This window comes from Myotis daubentonii, chromosome 8 (genome assembly GCF_963259705.1).
Source record: "Myotis daubentonii chromosome 8, mMyoDau2.1, whole genome shotgun sequence".
Taxonomy (NCBI): Eukaryota; Metazoa; Chordata; class Mammalia; order Chiroptera; family Vespertilionidae; genus Myotis; species Myotis daubentonii.
The window spans coordinates 85,865,842-85,891,124 of NC_081847.1; the positions used below are offsets into that span (position 1 = coordinate 85,865,842).

The window sequence follows — 25,283 nt, forward strand, 5'->3', positions numbered from 1 at the left end:
TCAGAGAAAAAGGAAGTTTATCTAGAGCTCAAAGGAACATATAAGTGTATTTTAGTTAAAAATATTAAAAGACTGAAAAAACACTGATGTTTACGAAACTACGGTGGGAGCTTCGCAGGGCACGCCCTCCGCATGGGGTGGACGTTCCGGAGCTGCACCCGGGAGTGGCACAGGAGCTCCTGGATCTTGTCCTGGCACATCTTGTCTGCTGCTCTCCCTGCCTCCAGCTCCCGGCGCTCCTCTTCCTTCTGTGCTTCCCGCGCCTGCTGCTGGTAGGACATTTGCATCTGAAGCTCCTTCTGGTACTCCTGGGTTAACCCGGAGCGCCTGCAGTATTCAGCATGTCAAAGGGTAAAATTATAAAAGTAAGCATTTGGATTTATTTAGGGCATTATCATTAAAATGTAATTGGTGGAGTGAAATTAAAATTTCCATTAAAATCAAGGTGAGCGGGGAAGAAACAGATGACAAATCCAATAATGTGTTCAATATATAATAATTAAGATAATCTTAGAACAAATATTAATTTTTAGGGAGGGAAGTTTTCAAAATATTCACTGTGATGTGGAGAGAGTTTTGGCCTTTTTCCGTCCCCTCTCACTCCTCTCCAAGGACTGGTAAAACTGGGAACAGGCTGACCTGCCAGTTTTCCACTCGTCTGTCTATCGAAGGGCCAGGCCCCTACAGGGAAAGCATGCAATGGTCTCAGGTTGCTCGTGCCTAGGTGGGTAAGTTTGCCTCATTCTGTCCAGTATTAACTAGACAGTTTCTTCCACAGATAAAGCAGCATTTTAAATAGATAAGCCACGTTTTAAATTTATACTGTGAGCCCTGGCTGGTGTGGCTCAGTTGGTTGGAGTGTCGTCCCATACACTGAAAAGCCACAGGTTTGATTCCTGGTTAGGGCACATACCCAGATTGCTGGTTCAATCATTAGTCCTTGATCAGGCGCATACTGGGAGGCAACCGATCAATGCTTCTCTCTCACATCAATGTTTCTCTCTCTTCCTTTACCTCTCCCTCTCCCTCTCCCTCTCCCTCTCCCTCTCCCTCTCCCTCTCCCTTTCCCTCTCCCTCTCCCTTTCTCTCTCTCTCTCTCTCTCTCTCTCTCTCTCTCTCTCTCTCTCTCTCTCTCAATAAAAACATATCCTTGGGTGAGGATTAAATTTTTTTTAAAATTTATAGTGTGATTTTTTATTGTGGTAAAAAACACATAATGTAAAATTTACCATCTTAACCATTTTTAAGTGTTAAGTATATTCACATTGTTGTAAAATAAATCTCTAGGACTTTTTTATCTTGCAAATCTGAAATTCTATACCCATCAGAAAATGAAAACTCACCTTTTCCCCTTCCCCCCAGCCCCTGGTAACCACCATCCTATTTGCTGTCTCTATGAATTTGACTATTCTAGGTACTTCATATAAGTAGAATCACACAGTGTTTGTATTTTGCTGTCTGGCTTATTCCACTTACCATAATGACCTCAAGGTTCATCCATGCTGTAACAAGTGTCAGAATTTTAAGGCTGTGTAATATTCCATTGTATACAGATTCCACATTTTGTTTATCTATTCACTTGCTAATGGACATTTGGATTATTTCTACCTCTTGGCTACTGTGACTAGTGCTGCTATGAACATGGCCATGCAAATATCTCTTCAAGGTCCTGCTTTTAATTATTTTGGCTATATACTCAGAAGTGAAATTGCCAGATCATAGTGTGGACTAAGAAGGAGTTCTATGGAAAGTAACCTCACAGGGTGATCTGGTCATAAATTCCTAACTGGGCAGGTCATGGTGGGTAGTCACGCACCAGGCATATACGTTAACACATCTTTGAAATAAGTGTAACCACTCAAAAAGCATATAATTTATTAACTATCTTGTGATCCTTGCTTTCTCCCACCCTTAGGTAATCTTCCTTCCCTTCCCTCCTTTATTCCAAATGCATAAGAGAAACTGTGAAACTGCCGTTCCCCAGAGCATTTGAGATCTTGCTTCCTGGCAACTGTCATCAGTGTTGGCTCAAATAAACTCTGTACACGCTCTCTACAGGTTTGGATATTCCTTACATCAATATGACAGTTCTATTATTAATTTTTTGAGAAAATTTCATACTGTTATCCTTAGCAATTGCACCATTTTACAATTGATTAGCCACATTTTTAATATCAGCTTTCATTAGATATAAAGATTATAGCATGTATCTGCTTCTGTGGCAGATTCTATTTTCAGTTTGTTTCATGGGGGGGCGGTCATCAAGTTATTTCATTGGGATATAGGATTGGTGCCTGTTTTAAAAAGGTTTTTTTCTAATTTATATTATTTTTTCAAGATGTTCATCTGCCCTAGCCAATGTGGCTCAGTAGCTAGAGCATCGGACTGCATACCAAAGAGTCTTGGGTTCGATTCCCAGGCAAGGGCACATATCTGGGTTGCGGGTTCATTCCTTGCCCCCAGTCGTGGTGAATGCAGGAAGCAACCAATCAATGTGTCTCTCTCACATCAGTGTCTCTCTCTCTCTCTCCTCCTCCCTCCCTTCTACTCTCTCTGAAAAGCAATGGGAAAAATATCCTCAGCTGAGGATTAACAAAAAACTAAATAAAGATGATCATTCAGTTCAATACCCAATTAGTATAATCAGAATGTACACAATAGCAGTAGAATTTAATTTTACCAAGATGGTTGGTACTTATTTTAAGAGTCTCATGCTCTACTGACTGAGCTAGCCAGGCACCTTGGTACTTATTTTAATATGAAATTCTGTAAAGTGATTTGAGCCTTTAGGACAAATATAATAGTCATGCATCACTTCGACAGGGATACATGAGAAATGTGTCAGGTGATTTCGTTGTTGTGTGAACATTACAGAGTGCATTTGTACAAACCTAGGTGGGATAGCCTATTACACACCAAGGCTTCAAGCCTGGTGTTTGTGTATCCGAACATACCCAAAGGTATAGTAGAAACAGAATAGGCCTGGCCAGTGTGGCTCAGTTGGTTGAATGTTGTCCCGTGCACTGAAAGGTCACTGGTTCGATTACTGGTCAGGGCACCGAAACAAAAACACAGAATACAATACTTTTATCCTACTGGCAGCACAGTAGGTTTGTTTACTCCAGCATCGCCATAAACATGCGAGTAATGAGCTGTACTACAGCATTATTAGAGCTACGACAGCACTACGTGATAGGAATTGTTCAACTCAGTTGTAATCTCAGGGGACCTTCATCGTATATGCAGTCCATTGCTGGTAGAAACGCTACATAGCGCCTGACTGTACTGATGTAAAATAATGTCAGTAATGCAAGAATTATGGCACATGGTCCTCTATGCTAAAAAAATCTCCATTTTTTTAATTTAGATAGTAAGTGATAATAAAGAAAACAAAATCATACCTTACAAACGTCTCCTTCTCTTCACGGTTAAGCTCTCTAAGACCTTCCTGTATGTGCTCCTGTTCCAGCGCACGTTCTTCCAGCTCTCTCGCTTTCCGTTGCACTACGGAAGACAACAGCAATGCTTGCTAATTGACTTTTTTCACACAAGACTTGCTAATATCTTTCTGGACATTGATGGCATATTATTCTTAGGAAGGCAGAGCTTAGAACCACTGGGCTGGATCTTAGACCAACAAGGTGGAAATACTTATCTCCACTGAGGAAATAACAAGGTTTAGGTTCATATGTGCTGTGATCTACACAGATTTTCTTAATCATTTTTGGTTGAGACTCTATGCTCAGCCTTTTTCTAACCAGATTACCATAGAACTTTCTCTTCTTGAGGACAAATAGTTCTATTGCCATTAATGTTAATGAGAGCTTTTACTCATTACAAAATAAATATTTTTTTAAAAGTCTTAGTATAAAAGTCTTTTAAAAATTAAACAAGGAAAATTGAAGCATTCCTATAGGAAAAATATGACAAAGAAAACAGAGTTCACAAAAGAATAAACACAACCAGGCAATACACATTTGAAATGTACATATCTTCCCGAAATCCACTTACAGAAATGTATCTGACACAATCATATATAAGCCAAAATAAACTATTTACAGAATTTTTAGGACAAATGTAAGACATTCATCTGCCACTTAATCATGGTAACCTGCAATGCTAAAGTACTGGTAAGATTCAAAACAATCTGAAGGTCCATTAGTTGTGTTTAGGTAAAATAAATTATGGTCCATTTTTATAATGGATTTCTAGGCAGCATTACAAATCTTGTAATTGAAGAAAAATGACCTGGAAATGTTTATAATAAGTGGAAAATCCAGGCTATAAACAATATATACAACATGACCCTGATGTGTAGGGGGAAATTATATACATAGTAAAAATACTGGAAGGAAATTGTGAATAGTAGCTATTCCCGGGTTGATGGAATGATAGCTGACTTTGTATCCTTCTTTATAAATGGTCCCAAATGCTCACATTCTTTGTTTTCTCAGTCTGTTCTGAATCAATTATCATGGATGAATACAGAATCTTTTTCATTCATAAGCTTTCTTCAAATACTGACTTAATAATTTTTTTATTTTTTTATTTTTTTTTAAAATTAAATCTTTATTGTTCAGATTATTACATTTGTTCCTTTTTTCCCCCCCCATAACTCCCCTCCTCCCAGTTCCCGCCCCACCCTCCGCCCTCACTCCCCACCCACTGTCCTCATCCATAGGTGCACAATTTTTGTCCAGTCTCTTCCCACATCTCCCACACCCCTTTCCCCCCCAAGAATAGTCAGTCCATTCCCTTTCTATGTCCCTGATTCTATTATAATCAACAGTTCATTCTGTTCATCAGATTATTTATTCACTTGATTCTTAGATTCACTTGTTGATAGATGCATATTTGTTGTTCATAATTTGTATCTTTACCTTTTTCTTCCTCTTCCTCTTCTTAAAGGATACCTTTCAGCATTTCATATAATCCTGGTTTGGTGGTGATGAACTCCTTTAGCTTTTCCTTATCTGTGAAGCTCTTTATCTGACCTTCAATTCTGAATGATAGCTTTGCTGGATAAAGTAATCTTGGTTGTAGGTTCTTGGTATTCATCACTTTGAATATTTCTTGCCACTCCCTTCTGGCCTGCAAAGTTTCTGTTGAGAAATCAGCTGACAGTCGTATGGGTATTCCCTTGTAGGTAACTGAGTTTCTTTCTCTTGCTGTTTTTAAGATTCTCTCTTTGTCTTTTGCTCTTGGCATTTTAATTATGATGTGTCTTGGTGTGGTCCTCTTTGGATTCCTTTTGTTTGGGGTTCTCCGCGCTTCTTGGACCTGTAAGTCCATTTCTTTCACCAGGTGGGGGAAGTTTTCTGTCATTATTTCTTCAAATAGGTTTTCAATATCTTGCTCTCTCTCATCTTCTGGCACCCCTATAATTCTGATGTTGGTACGCTTGAAGCTGTCCCAGAGGCTCCTTACACTATCCTCGCATTTTTGGATTCTTTTTTCATTTTGCTTTTCCGGTTGGATGTTTTTTGCTTCCTCGCATTTCAAATCATTGACTTGATTCTTGCGCTCCTCTGGTCTGCTGTCGGGTGTCTGTATAATATTCGTTATTTCAGTCCGTGTATGCTTAATTTCTAGTTGGTTCCCCAATATAAGATCGAGGGTCTTATCTTCAGTCTAACGCTCTCCCAACTGAGCTATTTCGGCAAGCTTAGATCGAGGGTCTTATTAGTTTTCGTGTAGATCTCATTAAGTTTATCGGCAGCTTCTAAACAGTTCTTGAGAGACCTTAAAAGTGTGGTTCTGAACTCTATTTCTTCCATTGACAATTTTGTCCTGTTTCTTTGTCTCCGCATTTTGTTATGCTTCCTTGGTGCACCCCCTAGTGGTCTTTGTTCGCAGTCTTATAGATAAATCTTGATTGTTGTAGCTAATTCCAGGGAGGGTTTGACCTCCAGGCCAAGTGGCTATGAGAATCAGCTGTGTCAGCGGTGAGAGAACTTCTGTCCTCTAGGGAGGTGCTAATCTAGCCGTTGCCTGAGGCTATCCGGCAAATGCCTCTGTGCAGGGCTTGGGCGGGGCGGGTCGCACAGGATCAACAGGGTGGGCCAGAGAGAGCAGTTATGGCGGCTCTCAGTCCTGTCCCCAGGGGCTCTGCCTCTCTGAGTCCCAGCACCCTGCTGCAAAGCTCGGAGAGAAAGCTGCACTCGCTCTGACCGGAAGCCAGACAGTCCCGCTTCTCCCGTTTGAGTCTGGGTCCCTAAAGACTCGCCCGTATCTGGAGCTCAGAGTCTGCGACTCCCTCCCGATTGAAAATGCCAACCGCGCCCTCCGCCGCCAGCCTGCTCCGCACACTCCGCACCTCAGAATTTGACTTCAGCACTGCGCCTCCTCTGAGTGTCCGTATGCGTTTCTCTTTCCTCCTAGTTGTAGGACTTCCACTCAGCCGGCGTTCCTGTGGTTCTGGGTGATGTCCGTTCCGTGTTTTAGTTTCACTTTTGAAGTAGTTGTTCAAAGCAGCAAACTCCGGCGTTAACCTATGCCGCCATCTTGGTTCTCCTCTCACTTAATCCTTAATAATTTTTTTAAATTTTTTTTTTTATTGAATGCAGAGAGGAAGGGAGAGGGAGAGAGAGATAGAAGCATCAATGATGAGAGAGAATCATTTATCTGCTGCCTCCTGCATGCCCCCTACCAGGACCAAGCAGCAACCCAGGCATGTGCCCTGAATGGCAACTGAACCATAACCTCCTGGTTCATCGGTCGACGCTCAACCACTGTGCAACAGAGGCTGCGCTGACTTAAAAATTGTTAACTGCTGTTATAATACATGGAGTGGAGAATTAATCAAAGGAACCAAGATGAGCTTTCTCGTGCAAAGACAACTAATGAGAAGCCTAAGGGCTCCCTAACTGTGAATCATCCATCTGCTGGGCTGGACATGAAATGACGGGAATCTGGAGGTGGCGGTTCCTCCTCCTACAGATACTGCCTTTTGTAAGCAGACACTGTTTGGAGCTCAGGGAGTACACTTGTGTGCTAAGACATGAGCAGGTCTCAGTGAGAGCCCCAGGAGGAGGATTAGGAACAGGGTGACATTTGAGCTGCCTTGAAGGATGCCCAGAATTCCTCTAGATCACAAGCATCATAGAGAAAACTACCCATGCAAAGGTATGCAGATAGGGAGGTATGGAGACACCTTCAGAAAGCATAGAGGGGCAGAGAAAAGGGAGGACGGGGAGATGTGTGTCTTTGCCTGACCTTCTCACTCTCCTTCATAATCACTAAGGACCACAGACTAGTCATGCTGTTCCTTTACCCTTCAGAACATCTCCCCTACAACTGCTCAGAGTCTGCTGGGATATAACCCTCTTCATATGCTTTAGGTGGTCACACTTAGATAAGACCTGCAAAACAGGGATCTTGCCTTAATCCTTTTTACATCCCTCATAGTAGTTTATACATAACTAGAGGCCCGGTGCACAAAAATTTGTGCACTAGGGGGCGTCCCTCAGTCCGGCCTGTGCCCTCCCGCAGTCTGGGACCCCTCGGGGGATGACCACCTGCTGGCTTAGGCCTGCTCCCTGGGGGATTGGGCCTAAGATGACAATCAGACATCCCTCTGGCAGCCCGGGAGCCCTCGGGGGATGTCCACTTGCCAGCGGGGAGCAGGCCTAAGCTGCAGTCGGACATCCTTAGCGCTGCTGAGGAGGAGGGAGAGGCTTCCCACCACCACTGCTGTACTGGCAGCCGTCAGCCTGGCTTGTGGCTGAGCAGAACTCCCCCTATAGGAGCACGCTGACCACCAGGGGGCAGCTCCTGCCTTGAGCATCTGCCCCCTGGTGGTCAGTGTGTGTCATAGTGACCAGTCATTCCCAGTAGTTCTGCTGTTAGGGTCAATTTGCATATTACCCTTTTATTATATAGGATACCTTCTTAATACATATTTTGGATGCTACTTAAATTGGATGAAGGCCCAACTAAAATATAATTGTAATTCATTTCCTTACACTTTTCTTGAACTTGAAGTTTTCTTGTACACATGACCTCATTCACAAGTTGTTTCCTTGCCTCCTTTTCAAGTTTCAGCTGTTTGTCCTTCTCCGCCCACTGCTTTGCCTTCTCTTCTTCCAATATTCTGTCCAATTCTTTTTCCTGAGCACGTTCTTCCTCACGCTGCTGTGCCAAATATTGACGATATATCTTCTGTTCTTTTATCCTATCTTCCTACATAACATAAATTGACCACGTGTTGTTAAAACATTCTTAAGTGTGATAATGATATTGAGGATATTTAAAAACAATCTTATAATTACAATCTCAATGTTTCAGAACTATCACTGAAATTTTATAGATGAAATATGATGTCGAGGGTTTACTTCAAAATATTTCGGGGTGGTGGGGGTATTGGGTGGTGGTATAGATGAAACAAGAATGGTCATTAGCTGATGGTTTTTGAAGGTTGGTAAGGGACACAGGGGGGTTCTTTGAACTATTCTTTGTATTTGTTTGAAATGTTCTAAAATACACTATTGAATAAGTTAATTCACACACTATTCCAAAAAGTGTGTCTCAAAGCAGTTCCCAAATAATTTGCAATGGTACAGCTTTATTTTCATTTATTTTAATTTGGGTAGATGAAATCTTAACCTGATAAACAAAATAAATCACTACTACTACATGGCACTGTCTCTGACTAGAAGGTAAGTCAGTCACCTGATATTTTATAACAGCAATTCTCAATCTTAGCTACACTTTGGAATAACCTGGGGAGCTTTTCTTCCTTTTCTTTTCTTTGTTTTTATTCTTTACTTGAGTTCTGGCTAAGGAAGAATTCAGAGCCAAGACTCAAATACAAGCAAAAGTTTATTTAGAAAGTCAAAGAGGTAGAAGTGAGCCGTAGAAGAAATAGACTCAGGAAACAAGTTACAGAGGCCAAAAAAGAGCCCTTGGAGCTTAGGAGAAAGAGAGAGGCAAGGAAAATGTCCTTGGGGAGGGAAAGAGGGGAGGGGGAGAGGGAGAGAGAGAGAGAGAGAACCATGCCCATTTGGGGAGCTTAAAAATTATTAAGGGCTGAATCTCACTCCAGAAATTCTTATCTAGTGGATAGTTTTTAAGTTCCCCAAGTGATTTTAATGTGCAGCTAAGGTTGTGAACTGGACTTTATAACAAAGACATTTCAGTTTACTTCTCCATCTTTCATGGTTTTATATTTGTGCTGTTCCATCCAATCTCTGATCTGATCTCTTTTGAGAAAAATCATAGACCTAAGGTAGGACTAGCAAGGTTTGAGGGCTATAGCTGTACTATCAGAATGGCTTGTATACATAGTCTCATTCTTACTTAGGAATAAATTTAACAAAAGAAGGGCAAAACTTATACTCTTAAAACTAAGAAATATTATTGAAATAATTAAAGACCTAAATAAATGAAAAGACGTCCTATGTTCATGGATCAGTAGACAATATTGTTAAAATGGCAGTTGTCCCCAACTTGGTCTAGAGATTCAAAATAATCCCTAACAAAATCTCATTGTCTTCTTTGCCAAAATCAGTAAACTGATCCTAAATTCATATGGAAATTGAAGGGAGACAGAATAGTCAAAACAATTTGAAAAAAAAGAACAAAGTTGGAGGATTTACATTTCCTGATTTCAAACTCACTACAAAGCTCAGTGATCAAGATGTATAAACATGAGATGCAGCATAAGGATGGACATATAGATTAATTGTATAGAACTATAAGTCCAGAAATAAACCCTCACATTTACTGTCCATTGATTTTTGACCAAGTGAAAAGACGTGTAGGAAATTTAAATGCATATTACTTAGTGAAATAAGCCAATCTAAAAAGGCTACATACTTTATGATTCCAACTATATGACATTCCGGGAAAAGACAAAACTATGGAGATAGTTTTAGGCCAATGAAACTACTCTGTATGGTACTGTCATGGTGGACACATGTCATTATACATTTGTCCAAACCCATAGAATGTACAACACCAAGAGTGAACCTTATGCAGGCTTGAAGGGAGCGCCAACCAATTGATGTGTTTCTCTCACATCGATGTTTCTCTCTGTCTCCCCCACTCCCATCCACTCTAAAAAGCAATGGAAAAATATCCTCGGGTGAGGATTAACAAAACAAAACAAAACACACACACAAAAAACAAACAAAAGTGAAGCTTAATGTAAACTATGGACCTTGGGTAATAATGATAATAATGTAGGTTAATCAAATGTAACAAATGTACCACTCTATTGGGGGATGTTGATAATGGGGGAGGCTTTGCATTTGTGGGGGCAGGAGGCTATGGAAAATTTCTGTATCTTCTGTTCAACTTTGCTGTGAACCTAAACTGCTCTTAGAAATAGTCTTTAAAAATAGGACTATATTATAGGAAAAGCATGACACCCTTAAGAGTTCAATACAAATGTCAAGGGAACAGACAGCTAAATGAATACTGGAATGCTTTTCTCTACTCTCCTTGCCTGACAACACTTTGCATATCCTTTCATATCACTTTCTCAGTGACGTCCTCCCCAACTTGCAGGCAGGCATAATCCCTCCTCCTCCTGCAATCCCATCGCCATGTGATAGAGTGGGAGTTCTCAGGATTCAGCGAGCATCTGAATAAACCTGGGGGAGCTTGTTAAAACACAGATTTCTTGCCCCTGCCAGGATTTCTAGATTCGGATTCTGGCGCCTAAAAATTTCATCTCTCCCAGATGATGCTAACACCACACTTAGAGTGGCACTGTTACAGTTCATTCTGCATGTGGCCGACTCCTGTAAGACTGAGAGCTCAACAAGGAATTTCACCCAGCACATGTTAGACAGTGAATACATGTCTTACTCTTGTTTGCTTGTTTTTATCAGCCTCGTCATGTAAGTCTTGCTGGGCCATTTGCACAAGTTTCGTGCTCAAGTCCTGCTCTTCTCTGTACTCCTGCTGAAGACGTTCTATCTTCTCCTGGAGGGCTTTTTCCAAAGTGGCCCTGAGTCTCTGTCTTGTCCTCTGTTTCTGTAGCTTATCCTGCTCATTCTCAAACTTCACCTGAGCTCTTTCGTCTTCCTAAGGCAGAACAACAAGGGAGATAATCCAGTACAGCTGGACAAAACAGATTCGTGCATGTCATATACACCCCTGGAATTAGAAGGACTATCAACACTAATAAAAGAGAAAAATGGTAATTGGCGTACGAGCTACCCTTTTCATCGGCTAATCAGGGCTATATGCAAATTAATTGCCAACTAAGATTGGCAGTTAACTGCCAACAAGATGGCGGTTAATTTGCATATGTAGGCACAATGCAGGGAGGCGAAAGGGAAAGCAGGAAGAAGCCCCCTGCCACTGACAGTGATCGGAAACCCAGGGGGGAGCTAAGAGCTGGGGGGGCAGGGCAAAGGCAGCCTTTGCCCTGCCCCTCAGCCATGATCGGAGAATCAGGTGTCTTTTCCGCCCTGGCCAGTGATAGCAGGAAGTAGGGGTGGAGCCAGCGATGGGACCTGGGCACGGTCGAAGCTGGCAGTCCCGGGAGCTAGGGGTCCCTTGCCTGGGCCTAAAGCGAAGCCCACGATCGTGGGGCCCCTGCAGCTGCGGGTCCCCGCTGCCCGGGCCGGATGCCTCAGCCAGAGGCATCCTGCAGGGGCGGGGTGGAGCCCACGCGATCACGGCGCCCCCCGCTGCCACTGCAGGTCCCCGCTGCCCGGGCCGGACACCTCAGCTAGAGGCGTCAGGCCTGGCCAAGGGGCCGATCCTGTGATTGGAGGGTGATGGGGGTCAATGCCTGAGGGCTCCCAGTATGTGAGAGGGGGCAGGCTGGGCTGAGGGACACTCCCCCACACACACACCCAGTGCACGAATTTTGTGCACCGGGCCCCTAGTAAGAAATAAAACTTGCTGAAACCGGTTTGGCTCAGTGGATAGAGCTTCAGCCTGTGGACTCAAGGGTCCCAGGTTCGATTCCAGTCAAGGGCATGTACCTTGGTTGCAGGCACATCCCCAGTAGGGAGTGTGCAAGAGGCAGCTGATCGATGTTTCTCTCTCATCGATGTTTCTAGCTTTCTATCCCTCTCCCTTCCTCTCTGTAAAAAATCAATAAAATATATTTTTTAAAAAAAAGAAAGAAAGAAAACTTGCCGAAACCGGTTTGGCTCAGTGGATAGAGCGTCGGCCTGCAGACTGAAGGGTCCCAGGTTCGATTCCGGTCAGGGGCATGTACCTTGGTTGCAGGCACATCCCCAGTGGGGGGTGTGTAGGAGGCAGCTGATCGATGTTTCTCTCTCATCGATGTTTCTAACTATCTCTCTCCCTTCCTCTCTATAAAATATCAATAAAATATATTTTTTTAAAAAATAAATAAAACTTGCCTTCTCATTGCTGAGTCAGCAATAAGGCTTTGTGAAATTGCTGCGTATGTAATTATAAAGTAATAGTTGTCAAGTTCAAAATGCAGAAATGTATAAAGAGAAATCACCTTTAAACCTAGTACCCATCACTCAGCACCACTCTCAACATTTCAGTGGATTGGCCTACACTTTACTCTTCTATGCCCATCTGCACATCTAGATGTGGGTGCATTATTAAACAGCAATAAGAGTCCAAAATGGAAATGTACATGTCAGCTAAATACGCAAAACTAAATTTTAAGCACTTTGTTCTTTAAAGTATTCCCCCATGCCTCTCATTTTCTTAGCTTTCTGGCTGGCTTGACTGCCTGGCCAAACAGGCAGTTTAAATGGGGCATCAATGCTGTTGGGCCTTGTGGGTTTAGTAGAAAATTTGGGACATTAGTCCTCCTGCCAGAGGCAGCTGACGTCTCCTGAAGGGATAAGTATGTGTCCAGCTGGGACAGGAGATGACGTAGCAATCAATAGTGAGGATGGGATACAAATCCCAATTTGACTTGATTTAACTGAGATTCATAACAGCCATGAGTACTGGCCTGTGAGAGGGGAGTTACGTATACTAGACTTTTCCACTAATGCCAGGAAATTCAACTGAATTGTAAGGGTCAAATTCCATCAGTGCAGAATCTAAGGACAAGGAATGGGTATCAAGCATGAAAGCCGGTGGAATAGCAGGCCACACTTTTTTAAAGTAAGCTCAACCACCTCCGGCGGAAGTAACCAGCTAAATCCAGACTATCAGATAGGAAGGGATGGGATGGGGGAAAACTGTTCAAGATTGAGGAACCTAAAAGTAGTTTGCCATGTTTTGGCTTCACCGGGATAGTTTTCATCTTACACCTGTTGTGCCAATGTAATGAATTTATTGCACCCCTGTCAATCTCAAGTGAATAATAAACAGTCATTCTTTCTAAAAGAGACTTATAACAACCATATTTGGATTCTGATTTAACTATCAAATAAGTTAGACAATGATGGTGTAATGTTGATTCATGCACAGCAGATGGTTATTGTTGTGTTGGATGCTGTCATTGTTTTATGAGACAACCTAAGGGAAAAGAGGTCAGGGCCCTGGCCAAATAGGTGCTGCCTGTTTCAACCGTACACCAGTTGAAAATGCTGCAGTAGGGGCAGCAATCTTGTTGGAACAAAATTATTGATATTGGTGGCCAGAAGGTCACCATAGCTGTTCCACAGCATTTCTTCATAGGATTTGGAAACTGTCAATTTACATATCACATATCAAAGAACAGGGGATGTTGCCGAATTGTCACTAGCCCTCCATAGCACCGCCCATGACCATCCCATTTCACCCTCCCAAAACAGGCAGTTGTGTTTTGCCTCCTTTCACAGATAAAGAAATTGAGCCACCGTAGTGAAGTAACTTGCTCTCTGCAATGGGAGGGCACTATTAGCTGGGCCTTGAAATCCAAGGCCCTGATCATGTTGCCCTGTGAACCGGCCCAGGCCATCAGGCAAACTGTGCAGCCACAGGCCTGCAAACTGGTCCAGTAACCAGGGAGTGATCACCCTATGACCGCATTTTAAAAGGCCCACCACAAGGCGCGCCTCCTCTTCCTTCAGCCGCTGCGCTGCCTGCCTTCGCGCGTTCATGTCGGTGATCTGGGCATTCAGCCCCAGACGCGTGTTCTCCACTAGCTTTTGCTGTCTCCTCGCCTCTTCGGCTTCCCGCCTTTCCTTGGCTAATCGGTCTTCCTCCCAGAGCTTACAGAACATCTGCTCTTCCACCAGTTTTTGCCTTTTCAGCTCCTCATTAAACGCAACCTGTGCTTTCCGCTCCTCGCACACCTTCTTCTCATGGATAGAAAGCAATTCCGTGCGGAGCTCCTCACAGCGTTCCCTGAAAGGAGAATTTTAAAGACAAAACCTTCATGAGACATGGCCCTATTTAGGCACATATCTGTACAGCCAGATCCTGAAATAGAAAAAGTCAAAGATCTGGATGTAGGCCATACGAGCAGTGAAAGCATGTGACGAATGGCAGGGAGATAGGCACCATGATGTCACAGACAAAATACGGGCCCTGGGTCGGACAGAGCAGGCTTTGAATCCTAGTTTTGACATTTCCTGTGTGACCTTGGGTTGAAAACTTGACCTATCTGAGCTTTTTTTTTTTTTTTTTTTTTTTTTTTTTTTTGTCTTTTAAGGTTCTGGTAAGGACCAGAGATAACAGATGTAAATGCCTGGTAAGAACTAAGAGCTCCATAACTGGTAACTATGATTATTACTACAGGGGAAATACTACAATATTACAAGTGGACGAGGCTTTGGTAGGAAGAGACCCCACATGCACTTCCAAGGAAAGGTCATCTGTGACCACATAGATGGAGGCTCCCCATCACCCCTGGGCTCCTGGCAGGGCACATGTCCACCAAAGGGGTTTCGCCTGAGCTGCCTGTGCACACCCGGGCTATGTCACCAATCAAGAAGACATGCTCTCACCATAAGTGTTTAGACTGTGTCCTTTCTTTCAGTCTTGGTTATTCAAATTTCTTCAAAAGTTCTTCATTGAGCCCTGTGATAGTCAACAATGTCTACACTTCAGAATTACTTAGGGATATTTTCAAAATCCTACTCCCCACTTCTTCCCTTCCTCCTCCCAGACCAGACTAGGTAAAACAGAACACCTGGGGTGGGGGCCTCTGCAGTTTGTCAGAGCACCCAGGAGGTTCTGGCATCCAGCCGTGCGAGGAGACCCTCTGACTGAAGGCAATGTTTATGAACATCAAGTCTTCCCGGTTTCTAAATCAAATTCAGCGCCAAGAAGCTGAAGTTTGAAAATGGGCTCAATATAGAACTTCTGATGAAATTTTAATAGCTAAGACTGAAAGAAATAATGAAGTCTAAACTCTCATTGCAAGAATGGTCAATACTTCTATTTTAATGATAATAATCACTGATAAAAGTGCTTTACATGGTACTTTCACGCATGAAATCTTATATCACCCTTGTCAGTATCTTTTAACTCAGATGTAGCAGCAAGAATTACCTCCATTTTAGAGTTAAAGCAGGGAGCCTAGTGTCTTCCCAGGAGTAGTAATACTATTTGCAGTACTTACTGACTTTTAATTTGCAGGCACTGTTCTAAGCACTTTACAGGTATGGACTCTTACCATCTTCATAACAACCAATGTCGCAGTGAACATTACTGCAAGTTCATTTTCATCATTATGATCAGCCCCATTTACAGATGAGAAAGAGGATGCTAACTGTAAGCATCATAGGTGAGTTCATACATTTCATATGTGGTAGAGCTGGGAGTGAAAACCTGGCAGGCTGGCCTGGAGTTTAGGTTCTTTGGTACCTCATTGTAAGAGTACATACATGTAAAGTGGTTAGAACAATGCCTGGCCAGTAATTGACAGAGACAAGTGTTCTCACCATGCATCCTAGGGCATTTGTTTAACAAAAACACCCAAAACAAAACAAAGCCCCAAGCTGCCTACTTTAATCTGGGGTTCAATCGCTCACTGTGTATAAATACAGAACACTTAAAAGAAAATCACAATGTAAAAATCACAATGTACCAAGAGCATGCTCCATAAAAGAAGTATTGATAAACTGGGTTTCATCAAAATTAAAATCTTTTTCTCTGTGAAATACCCTCTTAACAGAATAAACACACACACACACACACACACACACACACAAAACAAACCAAAACAAAAAAAACAAAAACAAAAACAAAAAAAAAAACAAGCTACAGACTAGGAAACAATATTCCAAACTACATATCCTGCATAAAAGACTCATATCCAGAATAAATAAAGTACTCGCAAAACTTAATAGCTAATCCAATTAGAAAATGGGCAAAAGAAATGAAGAGACATTTCACAAAGAAGATGATCTATAGATGGCAAATAAGCACATGAACAGTTGTTAACATCCACCAGCCTTTAGGGAAATATATGAATGACCCATTGAAATTCACTTGCTAGTGTCCCCTTTGTCCCTCACAGCATCTTCTCAGCAGCCAGCAGGGAGTGTCCAAGTCCCACCAAGGACAGGAGATGAGGCTAAACTTCAGAAAGGCCAGAAAATCCAAGTCTGATCCTGTGTTGGTTACTACAAGCTTGAAAATCTAGTACAATGACTATCTGTGGAACTCAAGTTACCATCTTCAAGATGGGGAGTAGCAAGTTCCTTCTGGTGATATGCATGACTAATCTGGTTTTCTTCACTGCCCTTCTTTAGCAGCTCCCCGAGCCCTGAAATTTCCCATTCCCTCTAGTCTTAGCAGTTTAATTTACTTCGTTAGCAGCTGTATCTGAAATTTGTATGCACTACTCACTGCAATAGCTTACTTCTCCTTTGGGCCTCTACTAGGAAGATGTAGGACAGTCTATATGATTAATAGCAACTTCATGGCAGAAAGAGAAGAGATGGCAAAAGCTTTATCTCTGAACTATGTCTTGCCCTAGCTGGTTTGGCTAGAGCATTGGCCCATCTCAGGTTTGGTTCCTGGTCAAGGGCACATACTTCAGTTGCAGGATCGATCCCCAGCTCTAGTCAGGGTTCAGGCAGGAGGCCACAAATCAATGTGTGTCTTTTACATCGACGATGTTTCTCTGTCTCTCACCCTCCCTTCCACTCTCTCTAAAAATCAATGGAAAAATGTCCTCGAGTGAGGATAAACATCAATAACAAAAAGAACCATGTCTTGATCCCTCCACATGCTTGGTTTTGCTTCTTTCTAACATCTGCTGACCTTTGGATATTTCACCTATTCAGATTTCTTGCGCTGTGAAAAATGAACTCATGTATTCCTTCTGTATTCTACCATACTTTAAACTCAGTGTTTGCATTTTACTTTATCTTGGGCTATCCTATATAATAAAGAGGTAATATGCAAATTGACCCTCATGCCATAAGGCCATCACAACATGGCGGCACGCACAGCAGGGGTGGGGCAGCAGGGGCAGGGCCGGCAGCCACTCCGTGCAGCTTCCGCCAGGGTTCCTGGGGCCCCATAGGGGTACAGAGGTCCCAGCGGCCAGAGGTGGGGCATCAGGGCAGCACTCTAGGACTCAGGCCGTCTGGCAGTGCGCCAGCTACATGGGGCAGGACTCCAGGACTTGGGGTGGTCCCATGGCACTGGGCGGGGGGGTGTCCTGGGTCTCGCATGATTTTGCGCAACAGGTCACTAGTAAGCAATAACACTGTATTTTATGCTTGAAATACGTTGAGAATAAATATTAAGTGTTCTTAACTCTAAACAAAACAAAAAATCCCTTAGTGCTTGCATTTTGCAATGATGTGTATATAATTACCAAGATTTAAAGGTACTGGTACAACTACTGTCTATAACCTCTTAAAGCTACACTCTACTGTACATTAGCAATCTTAAGTCTTTTTTAATACACAGATTTTGTGTGTGTGTTTTTCTGACATTATTACCTGAATTGCTGGTCTAGCTTTTCAGCCACAAAATCTTGCCTCTCTTTTTCTTTCTTCTCTTTTAATAATCTGGTTTTATATCTCATTCTTTCTTTTCTTTCTTCAATTGTTTCTTCTTTCAATTGCATTTCAGTAAAATACTCATTTTCTTCTGATGCTAAAAGTTCACGGAGCCTGAAACAAAATGACCAAAAAAAATTTTTTTAAAATTAAAACTGTGATGCCACATACATCACTTTACAAATATATTTTTATTTTGTTAAATTTTATTTCAAAAGTACATGTTTAATCATAAATTTCACGAGAAGGAAAAGATCATTGCATTCTTCCATAAAATAAAACTAGTTGTCATTTAAAGCAATAAAGAGAGCCCGACCAGAGTTGCTCAGTGTTGAGCGTCAACCTATGAACAAGGAGGTCACAGTTCAATTCCTGGTCAGGGCACATGCCTAGGGGCTTGCAGGAGGCAGCTGATCGATGATACTCTCTCATCTTCGATGTTTCTATCTCTCTCTCCCTCTCCCTTCCTCTCTGAAATCAATAAAAATTTATTAAAAAATAAAGCACTGGTTGCAACAGCCCTGGTGAGGTTGCAACTGCCCTGATGAGGTTGAAACGGCCCCTGTGAGGTTGAGATGGCCCCGGTGAGGCTGGGACGGCCCTGGTGAGGCTGAGACGGCCCCAGTGAGATTGAATCAGCCCCAGTGAGGTCGAGACGGCCCCGGTGAGGTTGAGACGGCCCCAGTGAGGTCGAGACGGCCCCTGTGAGGCTGAGACAGCCCCGGTGAGGCTGAGACGGCCCCGGTGAGGCTGGGACGGCCCTGGTGAGGCTGAGACGGCCCCAGTGAGATTGAATCAGCCCCAGTGAGGTCGAGACGGCCCCGGTGAGGTTGAGACGGCCCCAGTGAGGTCGAGACGGCCCCTGTGAGGCTGAGACAGCCCCGGTGAGGCTGAGACGGCCCCGGTGAGGTCGAGACGGCCCCTGTAAGGCTGAGACGGCCCCTGTGAGGCTGAGACGGCCCCTGTGAGGCTGAGACGGCCCCGGTGAGGCTGAGACGGCCCCGGTGAGGTCAAGACGGCCCTGGTGAGGTCGAGATGGCCCAGGTGAGGTTGAGATGGCCCCGGTGAGGTTGAGACGGCTCCAGTGAGTTTGAATTGGCCCCAGTGAGGTTGAAATGGCCCCACTGAGGCTGAAACGGCCCTGGTGAGGTTGAGATGGCCCATGTGAGGTTGAGACGGCCCCTGTGAGGCTGGGACAGCCCCTGTGAGGCTGGGATGGCCCTTGTGAGACTGAGATGGTCCCTGTGAGACTGAGACAGCCCCTGGGAAGCTGAGAAAAATATATGAACTCACTCATTTATGGATAATAAGGACCATTATAGACTGATGAACAAAAATGGATACAGAGGCAGAGCAGCATTGAGAAGACTGTCAAACTACAGTGGGAACCCTGGGGAAGGTGGGGGGGGGTAGGAGATCAACCGAAGGACTTATATGCATGCATATGAGAATAAGACACTGGGGGGTGGGGGGAGCCAGGGGAATGTCAAGGGGGGGGGGGAAGGAGACATGTGTAATACTCTTTGTAATATTTTAAGAAATAAAAAAAAGAAATAAAAGTGAAGCATGCTAAAAAAAATAATAAAGCACTGATCTTTGCCATATTTTATTTGATCACATATAGATGTGATATGTAATGTATATCTTTAACAAAAGGAAAAATGAGATATTAATTAAAGCAACAAAATATAAAATTATTATTTTGCTATCATTATAATGCAGGTGATTATAAGTAAAAACATAAACAAGCAATAGTTATTGCTTTGGTAGGAATATGAATATCTCAGCCATGACTCTTACTATAACATTCACTTGATTTTTTTTGACCTGGTCAGTCTCAAGTGGTTTCAGGATTATTTCATAGTCTGGGTCATCAGGTTTGTGAGCCTTACTTATTTCGTCTTTCTTCAGTGTTGATGATAAATCCTTGCATGGCATCCTTCATTCTTGCTTTCACAAGACTGCCCATAAATTTGCGGTCATTGTGCTGGAACCAGTCAACTTTCAAGCGTTCCCGCTCTAAGGACTTAATGGAATCCAAAATAGCATGATGTTTCTGATAGTTGCGTAGGATTCTTCCCAGTTGTTGCTCAGCCCTTTGGCCTTCGGGAGGCTTGGCTCTCTGAAAACAAAGAACAACTATCACTTTTGATAGATCCAAAATCAACAGCATATTTTCAGTTAATCATGTCAATACTCAGACGAAATAAAACTTGGTACTCCATAAGTTTAAGTGGCTAAGTCGTAACTTGTTTGATTCTTTGAGCCTATACTTAAGATCAAATTCATCTCAAATATTTCTCATTTGAGTAAAAGTTCATAGAATTATAAAGTAAAAAATTTGAATGGGATGCTAGAGATTATCTAGTCAAATCAGAGACATTAAGTGATTTGCTCAAGGTCCTTCAAATAGAGCAGACCTGGCTAGACCAAGAATCAGAGGTCTTCCAATTCTTGACTTGATCTTGCCACTCAGTATTCTACTATTTCCCTGGGCAGACAACATAGTTACCACCATCCAAACACTTTCAATTGAAAGAGGCTGCTAAGTAGCTGTGACCAGGCACCTTCTGGTTGGAGCAGAGTCCCAATATGCTGGGATTGCAGGTGTGATCTCCAGCTAGGGCACACAGAAGAAGGAACCAATGAACGTATAAATAAGTGACCAACAACAAATCTCTCTTTCTCTCTCAAAAATCAATTTAAAAAATGTATAAGAGGCTGCTACCTAAGTACAGGTGACCCTTGAACAAAACAGGAGCTAGGAGCACACAGTCAAAAATCCACATATAACTTTTGACTTCCCCAAAACTTAAGTTGTCCCTTGGTATCCACAGGGGATTGGTCCCAGGACCAGCCCCCCACCCCCCGCCCCGGCCCCCACCAAAATCTGTGAATGCTAGTCCCCTATAAAAATATAAACAATTAGATCAATGCATAGTTGGCTCTCTGCATCTCTGGACTCCAAACTGTCAATCAAAAATTATACAGGGCCCAGCTGGTGTGGCTCATTGGTTGACCATCCACCCATGCACCAAGAGGTCACTGGTTTGATTCCCTGTTAGGCTACGTGCCCAGGTTGCGGGCTCAATCTCCAGTGGGGGGGCGTGCAGGAGGCAGCAATGGGTATTTCTCTCCCTCTCTCTTCCTCTCTCTCTAAAATCAATAAAAAAAATTTAAAAAATAGTACAGGTGTTTATTGAAAAAACTCCATGTATGAGTGGATATCATGCAATTCAAACCTATGTTGTTCAAGGTCAGCTATACATACAATGTATATAAAATAAGTTGTGAGCTCTAACCGGTTTGGCTCAGTGGATAGAGCATCGGCCTGTGGACTGAGGGTCCCGGGTTTGATTCTGGCCGAGGACATGTACCTTGGTTGCGGGCGCGTCCCCAGTTGGGGGTGTGCAGGAGGCAGCTGATCAATGTTTCTCTCTCATCGATGTTTCTAACTCTCTGTCCTTCTCCCTTCCTCCCTGTAAAAAATCAATAAAATATATATTTAAAAAAAATAAAATAAGTTGTGAGAAGGAAGAAAGGAAGAAAGTTGGGGAGAAAGCAGAGAACTAAGGAAAAGTAAAAAAGAAAAGCAAAACCGGTGGTAAAACTTTATTTCTATTTCTATTGTGCCCAGGAGTTTAATGCAAGGGCTATGCTCCTGACATTTTGGGTAACTTGGATTTCTGTAAATATGTTCATTTTACACAAACATCCACTAAAAAGTTGGAAATGCACACACCATTTTGAATATATATTGATACATTTAATAAAATCACATGGAGTATATCTTTTTCAATTCTGTATTCCTGGCATTGAACATAATGCCTACCACTGTCAGGTTCTCATAGGAAGGAAAGACAGAAGGAAAAGACAATGTTTCTGGGTGGGCTTGATACAATTTCTGCTTCTCCTAGGGCCACCATTAAATCCACGGTCTTGAGCTTTGTACTTCCAGCTAGTTTTATCAAGTCAACCTTATGTGAGTCGTGAGACTCTGGGGTCCTGATTCACAGCAACAAAACTCAACTTACAGTAGAGAGTCCATCTTATCACTTACACTTAGAACGTCATTGTCAGGACTACCAAAATACAAGGTTGGGTCTTGGTAAAGGAGTCTTCTGGAGTAAGAAAATCAACATCTGGAGAAGTTTGATGAAAAGATTAAGGGTCCCGGTATGCAGATGGATACTTAGGTTTAACTGAACAAGACAAGGCAAGGTTGAGATGAGCCAGAGACAGAACATGGTGTCTGAAGTAATATGGGAATTAGCTAACCCTATCAGAATTGTTTAGAGTCTGGAGCCAGTTAACAAATTACTGTTCTCTAATATGTATGGCATTTTAGAAATGCAGCTTCAGTGTCAACAAAACAGAGCAGGGTTGAAACTTCACCTTGGGTAGGATACACAGAAACTCAGGTTCCCAGTAGACATACATACAGGCTGAGAACAGCAACCAAGTTCCAAGATCATCAGGAATCAATTGTCTTGGCAAGAACCAGGCCCCGAGGCACATTTTGACTGAAGAAGGGAATAGGGTTAGAGGACAGTGAGAAACAGCCGGAGCAGTAGCCAGGGAGCCAGGAAGCCTTTTAAGGCTTGGGGCTTGCCATGCAGGACTCTGTGGCCAGAAAGGACCCATTCTCTGGATGAATAAACTATGATCTGGAGTTCTCTAACAAGATCATGCCAATCCATGCACAGTCTTATCATTAACCAAAGCTGTCACTGCTTAATAGAAATATAATGTAAACCAGATCTATAATTTACCATTTTCTAGTAGCTGCATTTTTAAAAGTAACAAGACACCTTAAACTAACAAAATAATATTGAATGTAAACTATAATTGAAAAATAAAAAATTAAAATAAAAGAGTAAAAAGAAACAGGGAAATTAATTATAATAATATATTTTATTTAACCAATATATCCAAAATACTATCATCTCAACAGGTGATTCTAAGCATATTTCAAGTGATCAAAAGTTATGTGTAGACACTGGACTCTAAACCATGCTAAAGGCAAGCAAAAAAAGAATTTTATAACTACCTTGTATTTTCAAGGTCACTGAAGGCTTTTGTTACTGTAACATCTCACATTATAGTTTCTAGTATTACAGCTTACAGTTTAATCTCTTAAAGAACAATGTCTTCTATTCTAGCTAGGATTCTGGCCTCTACCCCTCTGTCCATAATCAGAATAAATGTCCTCCTAAAAAACTATTTTGAGAAGTAAATAACTGGGTTCCTAGGAGGCACTCATCAAACAGTGGCTCATTTCGATTTTCCATTACATCAGACACTACACCTTTTATTGCTTTTTTCTGGTGTAGCTGTTTAGCACCCAAGTCTCAGCTCTGGTGGCTTTTATTCTTCTCCCACAACTCTGCAACCGCTACCATCCACATTTCTTATCACACCCTGACATTTGAGATGCACAGACTCTGATCTTTTCCTTTCTATTTTTCTATAAGCTCCAAGTGTAAGCTCAAAGCATTACATAGGCCTGCTTCTCTGGTCTGGAGGTAATCTGGTGGAACAGCAATCCCTACTGTTCCCAACACAAATAGTGGCACCTGACCAATGGCACCAGCCCCTCAGCTCTGTGTTCTGATACCAAACCCAGAGTGGGTGAGTTTCTGTCCCTGATGAAGTCTGTCTATAATTAACTTAAACCCTACAGTCTGTAGAAACTCCAGTGTACTGATTTCCAGACCCAATCCTACAGTCCTTGGACTTAGAAAAGAGGGAGCAGGTCTATAATTGGACTGATAATTGCTGTGTGCACCATGGAACATAAAATTGTATCTTTCATTATCCCTGATATTTCCTTCATAAAGTGTCCTCACAACTGTAGCATATCAAGATCTACTGTTAACCTTTTATGGTTTTCTGCATGAGCAAGTTGTTTCTGCAATTAGATAATAAGCAACTTGAAGGCAGGGATCAGACTTCCGTTGAAGAGTAAACCTCCCAGGGTCATTGTATCTCCCACTTCGCTGTGCATGCAGGAGGCACTCAAGCAATACCTCCATAATTGCCTAATTACACATGGAAGTTTTCTAGCCTGTTGAAACACAGGTGCATGGACCTAAGACCAAGTCAGCTTTCCAGGCAACAAACCCTCCTGTTTGCATCCAGGCCTGCAGGGACACTTCTGTTAGAGTTGAGTTTGCACAGAAGGGCTCTATAACCCCTGGTAACCCCTCACAGCCCAACACCCCTTCCACAGACAACCGAATCACCTCCGTCCCAGACCTGACCTACTGCCTTTCCCATGACACACACACCGCAAATCGCAAGGGACGACGACAGCCTTTGGGTGTCTTGGAGCCTAAAACCCCTCAAGATCCCAAGTAGTAATCTCCCAATACAGATTCTAAATATTGTAACAAGCAGGGGAGGGGGAGGAGGGACGGAATACCCAAGCGAAATTATCCTTTTCAAAATCAACCCCATTGTAGCAGGCACCAGTTTTCCTGAGCCCCCCGCTGGAGGCCAGATTGGCTCCGCTAGGTCTGGAGTGCTCGAGGATGCAGAAAGCAGTTGGGGCCCGCACACATCCCCTGCTTACCACCATCACCACTTTGGGAGTGGGGCCCTTAACCTCCCGCTGTACGATGCCAAACCGCTGGCTGTACATTTTCGAGTCTCCTCTCGGGATAGTGCGGCGTCTGCCGCAGTGCCCTAACGGTGCAACCGGTGGAACCAGCTTCGGAGACACAGATGTCCCGTTGCCATGGTGAGCCTCGCGGGGGCAGGTGGGTAGGGCGGAAGTTGATCCTGTCACCATGGTGACCATAGACGCAGGGACTTGCGACTCCCTCTGGAAGCGGATAAGCTGGGTCTGGGGGGGGGAAGGAGGGCCCTCACCAAGCCCTTGATCAGTTCTCCTGCAGACCTCGCCCTTTTCCTCTAGGGTTCATCAGAATAGTAGAAAAAAGCCTCCTTTACCCGAAGTGAAGTTGAAGATCTAATAATATTCCAATTGGCTTTGCTATTTATATCCTGTAACCAGTCGGTCTAAAAGCACAAGAAAGGTTAGTGGACATTTTATGGGAAGATTATTAAATGTTGTGGCCATCCTAGGATAATCTTGATAACGTAAATCATCACAAGACCTCCTTGTATATTTTTTGTAGTTCTTTACAGTAATTTGCAAGGTATTTTTACACATAGATGTTTGAGCCTCACAAATATCTTATAGGTTAACGGAACAGCAGGTATTATCCTCATTTTACAATAAAGGCTGAGAGAGCTGAACTGCCTTGTCAGCCTGCCCAACCAGTGTTACTAATGAAATCTTATTACTCTGGGCACAAACCAAGAGTTAGACTTGGGGTACTCTAGGAGGGGGGGCAGACCAGATGGGCTGGTAGTGCAGTGATAGGAATGACTGGGCACCATAAAAACCAGGAGTCTGAGTCAAGGGTCACA

General features: G+C 43.0%; 1 protein-coding gene across 1 annotated transcript; it reads right to left on the minus strand.

Annotated features, from left to right (window-relative positions):
- CFAP53 (cilia and flagella associated protein 53) lies at window positions 1-24,662 on the minus strand. The gene is made up of 8 exons (XM_059707308.1): window positions 24,421-24,662; window positions 19,739-19,968; window positions 17,787-17,960; window positions 13,926-14,229; window positions 10,813-11,031; window positions 7,965-8,181; window positions 3,402-3,504; window positions 1-327 (listed from the first exon to the last, which is right to left on the minus strand). Exons 1-8 carry the CDS (start codon window positions 24,646-24,648, stop codon window positions 99-101), a joined length of 1,704 nt encoding a protein of 567 aa, XP_059563291.1. The 5' UTR covers window positions 24,649-24,662; the 3' UTR covers window positions 1-98.
- Window positions 24,663-25,283: the final 621 nt, after the last annotated feature.